Consider the following 6,000-nt stretch of genomic DNA (forward strand, 5'->3'; position numbering starts at 1 on the left):
CATATGGGATGCCGGTGCTGCAGGCGGAGGACCAACCCAGTGCACCACGACGACGCCCCCCCCACCCCAGTCCCACCTTACGGGGAGTGTGGGCCACCACTGCCACTCCTCCACCTTTGAGGTGCCATCCTAGGGTTGGATCTTGGAGCCAGAGTGACTTCAGTTCCCATGCATGGCCCTGTGACAGACACATGCTTCTCTGGAGGGAACAGGTCCCACAAGGCGACTGCTTCTAGGATGTGGTCACTTCTGCAGGCTGGAGGCGTACTAGCTCAGTGGCTGACGGCTCTGGGTCAGGGGGTCTGTCTGAACCTGGGCTGCACCGCCTGCTGGCTAAGCGTCTTCACGGCAGTTAGTCGGCCTTTCTAAACCTTGGTGTTTCCATTTGTAAAGTGAGGAAAATGGACAATGTCCACCGCAAGGGACATGGAGCTTCCTGGAGAAATCCCAGGGAGTGCCTGTGGCCCAGGGCAAGCCCTCTCCTGACCAGCACTGGCTGTTACTCTTCCTCAAGGGAGGTGACTGCAAGTCCAGGAGAGGCGGCTGACGCATCCAGACCAAGATCTCAGAGTTTCCCCTATGAGCTCCCTAAGCTGAGCCGCTCGTTAACCTGATGGTGCCTCAGCTTCCTCGCCCGGGATGAAGAACCGTCGCGGGTTCCAGCAGCACACCTGATGCTCTTCCTGCTGACTGTCTGACACGCAGCAAGTGCGCAACAAGCAGGAGGCGTTGCGCTGGTGACCGTGGCGCACAGGTAATGCTGCCCCAGCAGTGGGGCGCCGCTGGTCTGCAGCACTGCTGAGCAAGGTGCAACGCTGGCTGTGGCATTTGAGGAACACAGAATCTCCCGAGGTCCCTGAGTAAGAGCTACAGAGCCTTGGGCCCACAAGGTTCAGAACGAGTAAGTGCGGCCTCAACAAACACACTGCACTTGTGTTTTTTCTTCACTGTTGGGCTCCTGTAGCTGATTTGTTTCTTGTTAGATTAAACTCCCCGTTCCAGCCCTACTGGACTAAGTTTCCGCCCAAGGAGTTGAGGCTCTTAGATGGGACTGCCCAAAAGGTGCAGAGCATCCATGGGGGCTGTCTGTACAGCATCCTCATAGAACCCTGAAGGCCCAAAACCTCAGCACCACACCTGATCTACAAACAGAAAACTCGTTCCTCAACGGTCAGCAAGGTAGAGCTTACATCTCTGCTACTCAAGTCCACAACCCATTGCATTAACACCAACGTGGGACAACAGGTGCAGCAGGGTCCCTGTGCTGAGACACAGCCACAGGTGATGCTTAAAGAGGTGGGATACACCCTGCACCCTCACCCCTCAACAGTCTCTCACCACAGAGAGAGTAGAAATACCAACAAGAAATAGATGATGGATTCTATCAGCTATATTGGACGCTGCAGCAAGGAAGTGGAATTCAGCCTGCCTGGAGAGACCTTCCAGAAATATAGTCAAGTCACCAGGACCCCATCTCCAATGGCAGAGGTGGGAGAGACTCACAGCCTCTTGCCATCATGCCAGTGCTGGTGAAAGGAAGAACCAAATCAAATCGTCCCCCAAAGCCGGCCTCTGCCAAGGCGCCAGAACTCTGAGAAAACAAAGGGTCATCTGTCTCCATGTGCTCCTGGCCGGCCTCCGGAAGTCGTTGTCCGCCTGCCCAGAACAGACAGGACCCTCTCCCCAGGGAGGCTCCCACCGGGAGCGGTAGCGGAGCAGGTGTTAAGAGCCACAAGTTGGACCCACAGTTGACGTGTCCAGTGTGCCGGGAAACCCAGGGATCACTCAAAACTGCCCTGGGTGCCCATGCCTGTCCCTCCGCGGGCAAGGACAGCCAACCCGGCATGAAGTAACACAGGGAACTTCGGAGGAAAATGCTGTAACCGACCGGTCTGGTTTTTACATAACATCCTTAGAGGAAGCCAGAGGCACAGGAACACTGAACATCGAGTTTCCAAATTCACTGCGTGGGCCACTGTATATTCATAAACATCTCACGAGTATTTGGGAGGGGGGCTATTTGAAGCAACGCAGTCTAAACATTTTACAGACATTTTAAACACTTTTTTACATATGATTCCCCTGCAGCCAATAAACCACACAGCCTAAGCGGCTGTTTTGCTTTATTTCGGCATTTCTCACACATTCCTCCAACACCCATTAACTTCTATGCACCGAGCACTTTTCTAACACATATTTTAACGGGGGTTTGGCTTATCTGCCGACTGGGAAATGTCCCGTGTGGTCACACAGCAATCACCAACCCCAGTGCATACCCCAGAGGTAGAAACACGGGGTGAGAGCAGGGGACAGTGCTTCGCTTTCCCAGACGCCATCAAAACCCAACTGAAAGTCTCGCTCCTGTTCCCAGTGAATGACACCAGTGTTCGGCCGCGGGGCGGGAGAGGGGGGCTTGCCTGCATCTGGAGGGGCTCACTCACCGCCTTTTCGGAAGTGAATAAGCGCCCCGGATGAATTTAATCCCCAGGAAAGAAAAACACGCAGGAAAGGGCATTTCTTTCCACGGGCATGCCCTGGCCTGCAGGCAACAGAAATCATCTTTGAGCCGGCACACCTGCCGTGGACCGGGCAGAAGGCCAGGGAGGGGCTGTGCCCTCACACAGAGGCCAGGCCAGAAAGTTCATGCAACTTCATATCCAAAATGTGTCAGAGAGCAGCCCCGGGCGGACGCGGAGAGAGCCAGCCCGGCCAAGGGCAGGCGGGGGCGCCCGGGTGGCAGGTGCCCCCGGGGGCTGCGCGCTGGGTCTGAGCCGCGGCTCTGGGCTCGCCTCCGAACGCGAGGCGCCCGCTCCCCGCCGGGGCTCGGACATCTCCGAGAGAACCTGCTCCAGTTCCCCGCCTCTTTCCGGGGCCGCGGATCCCAGGCTCCAGCGCCGACTCGAACCCCCACCCCCACCCCCACCCCGGGCTGCGGCGCCGGACGCCCGAGCCTCCGCCGCAACAGTTTTCCCGCGGGAGAGGCTCCGCCAGCGCCGCCCGGGAGACGCTGGGCCGGACTCGGCAGGGCGCCGCGGGGACAGCGCGAGATGCGGCCAGGAGCAGAAGCCGCCGCCGCCGCCGCGCAGACCCGCACAGGCGGGGAACTTCCCGGGGCGCGGGCCAGGGGAGCAGCCCCGGACCCCCGGGCGGCGGCTGGACCCGCGTGCCTGCGCGGTGGCGGCGGCCGGAGCAGGTCCCAGCCCCACGGCGCGCGGGTCTCCTCGAGACCAGAGTCCCGGGAAGGCGCTCTCTGGGTCCCGGGGGGCACCTCCCGGGCACCCGGCGGGGAGGGGACCCCGGCCGCGGCGGGACGCGGCGGCGCACAACAAAGTTGGGGCGCAGGGAGGCTCGGTCGCTGGGCGCCGGCTCCGGGCGCCCCGCCCGCGGCTCGCCGCTACTTACACGAAGACCCCGAAGAGCAGGGCTCGCACCCCGATCTCGATGGCCAGCTCCCGCATGGTGCGGCCCGAGCGGCTCCCGCGGCGCCGGCTGTTGCTCTCCGCGGCTCCCGCAGCTCGGCCGACGCGGGCTCGCCAGACCCTGGGCGGCGAGGGAGGCGCGCTCCAGGCCGCGGGCGGGGGCGGGAGGCGGGCGCCAGGCGGGGGCGGGCAGGCGGCGGGGAGGGCTCAGCCCAAATCGCCCGCCTCGGGTCCCGGGGCTCCGGGACGCCGCGGGGCCGCGTCCGCGCACCGAACGAGGGACACCGCGGGGACTCCCCGCTCCCCCGCGCCGGGCGCCACCTCTGCGTCCGGAGCCGGCGCTGGCCGCCCACGGCCCGGGGAAGGGAGGCCGGGGAAGCCCCGCGGCCGCCGCCTCTGCGCGCTCCTCGGCTCCCCAGCCAGTGGGCGGCCCCTGGGCTCCGCGCTCGCCGGGGCTCTGCCTGCGCCCCTCTGCGCCCCGGAGTTCTGCCTCCGACCCCCGCCCTCGGCTCTCGGCCCCTGGCGCACGCCCGCACGTGGGCTCGGAGTCTGGAGCGCTCTGGGGACGCTCCGGGCTCGGGGAAGCCCAGGCTCCTTCCGTCCCTGCCGCGGATCGCTCCTCCCTTCCGTTCTCTGCCCTCCCTACACCTTTCCAACCTGAAACGCTTTGTTTTCTCTAGGAAGTTCCCCAGAGATCACTGCCGGGCTTCGCTTTGCTCTCAGGGGGCCAGCTCTGGTACAGACTGAGAGCAAAACCGAACCTGGCTCCCCGCCATTCCACGGCGGCAGGTGGCCCGGGGAGGGGCGGGATCCCCCTCGACCACCCCCTCCCCGGCGCCCGCAGCTGTGCGCTGGCTGTGGCGCGGCACCCCTGGCTGCGCGCGTCAGGCGGTCGGGGGCGCTCCTGGCTGACACAGCATTCAGGCAGCAGGGGGAACCGGAGCTCCCTCCTCGGGGTTCAGAGCTGAAAGCCCAGCCCCCCAACAGTGGCCTCAAGCTGGAGCCCGATTTGGCTTTGCTTTCCCATCACCTGTCAGGACTTTGTAGAGTTCTTTTGGAATCTGAGCTGGGCCTTACTACTTTAAAGCAAATACACATGCGAAATGCGCAACTTGCCATTTTCAGTAACCATCAAGTCGTTCCTAGCGAGCTCCCGGCTTCCCTGCTTTTTAGGAGAGATCCAGCCAGGATTTCCGGAGCCCCAGGTGGTTCCTGGGGTGGAGGGGCCCTGTTCTCCATCTTGGACAAAAGATGAGGATTGGAGCAAAGGGCAAACTGACCCTACCTCCAGAGGAAACACGTGACAGATCCCAGATCCCAGATCCCAGAACCAAGACCTCTCCAGTTCTGAGGGGAGACAGACACGTCTCCCTGGGGAGGGACCCAGGCTCTGCGTGGCAGGGGTTGTCTCTGCCTTCCTCATCACTGTAAACCCAATGCCAAGGCCCACCCCTAGTCCTATTCATCCCTAGTGAGTATTCAGTGAATGAACAGTGAATGGGAGATTAGGTAGCTCATCAGGCCCTGCGGGTGTCAGGTGCAAAGGAGTAGGAGAGACCTGGAGAGAAGAGGTGTGTTTGTCTCTCCTGTGTCTTGGGCCCAGCAGCTACCCTGAGCAGAACAGGACACCCCATGGGTTGACAAAATGGGATGGGAGAGTGCAGAGTCAGCCCAGGGAACTCTGATGGCCGAGACCAGACACTGTCAGGTGGCCATCTTCCAGGGGAGACTCCAGCAAGAGCCCCTCACATTGAGGCATTGCCCATCCACAAGCATGGATTGAGCACAGCCCGTGCAAGGCTGTGCGCTGGGTGCCAGAGTTCCGAATCCACCTTTGCTCTCAGGACGGGGAGCTGAGCCAAGTTTGGGTTGATGGTGCGAAGCTGAGTGTGGCAGTCATTCCAGGATCACAAAATGAGGACTTAGCACCATACTATGTTTCTTGTTTGTGTTACAGATACCCAGGGAGGGCATTTGACTGGGCACATGGCTATAACTGGAGACATTAAGTGACTTTGGCGCACACAGACCTCAGGAGCTGCCCAGGTCAGCCTCCCCCCGCTTCCATGTGATGCTTTAGGTTATTCTACACTGTGCCCTCCTGCTGTGGTCCTGTGCGGGCAGCAGACTCACCCTGGAGGGAGCTCATGCCCTCGGCAGACAGCTCTGCCAAATCAGGAAACTGCACCACATTGTCCTGCAACTTACGTCGGTGCCTTGGTCCTGTCCTGCCTGCTCCTCCTCTGATTCCAGAATTCAGACACTCATTGAGTGGCGCTGTCCCCAGTGTTTTCACGGAGATCCACATTTTCAAAGTGCCACTTTGAAGAAATCTCTCATACTTCATAATGAGCTTATGGGCATGCCAAGAAAATTCCCGTCACGCCTCTGCAGGCATGGCCAATGTCATTGGAGGTTTCTTAAACCCTCAGCAGAATTGTCCAGCACAATGATCCCAGATTGGCCAGACTTTTACAAATCCAAAGCAACTTTCAGAGAACACAAATTGGCAACAACTTCTTATAATCTCATTTCCCAAAGTTACGCTCTGTGTCAGATTGACACCTGTCTAGCTGCCCTG

The 6,000-nt window shown here is 60.6% G+C and overlaps 1 protein-coding gene across 1 annotated transcript in view; it reads right to left on the reverse strand.

Annotated features, from left to right (window-relative positions):
- Positions 1–3,482, reverse strand: part of PLPP4 (phospholipid phosphatase 4) — a 123,371-nt gene extending 119,889 nt beyond the window's left edge. The window contains exon 1 of the mRNA XM_062214512.1: positions 3,403–3,482. Coding sequence (XP_062070496.1) covers positions 3,403–3,458 — 56 coding nt within the window. The 5' untranslated portion in view covers positions 3,459–3,482. The remainder of the gene's footprint in view (positions 1–3,402) is intronic.
- Positions 3,483–6,000: the final 2,518 nt, after the last annotated feature.

This window comes from Lepus europaeus, chromosome 17 (genome assembly GCF_033115175.1).
Source record: "Lepus europaeus isolate LE1 chromosome 17, mLepTim1.pri, whole genome shotgun sequence".
Classification (NCBI taxonomy): Eukaryota; Metazoa; Chordata; class Mammalia; order Lagomorpha; family Leporidae; genus Lepus; species Lepus europaeus.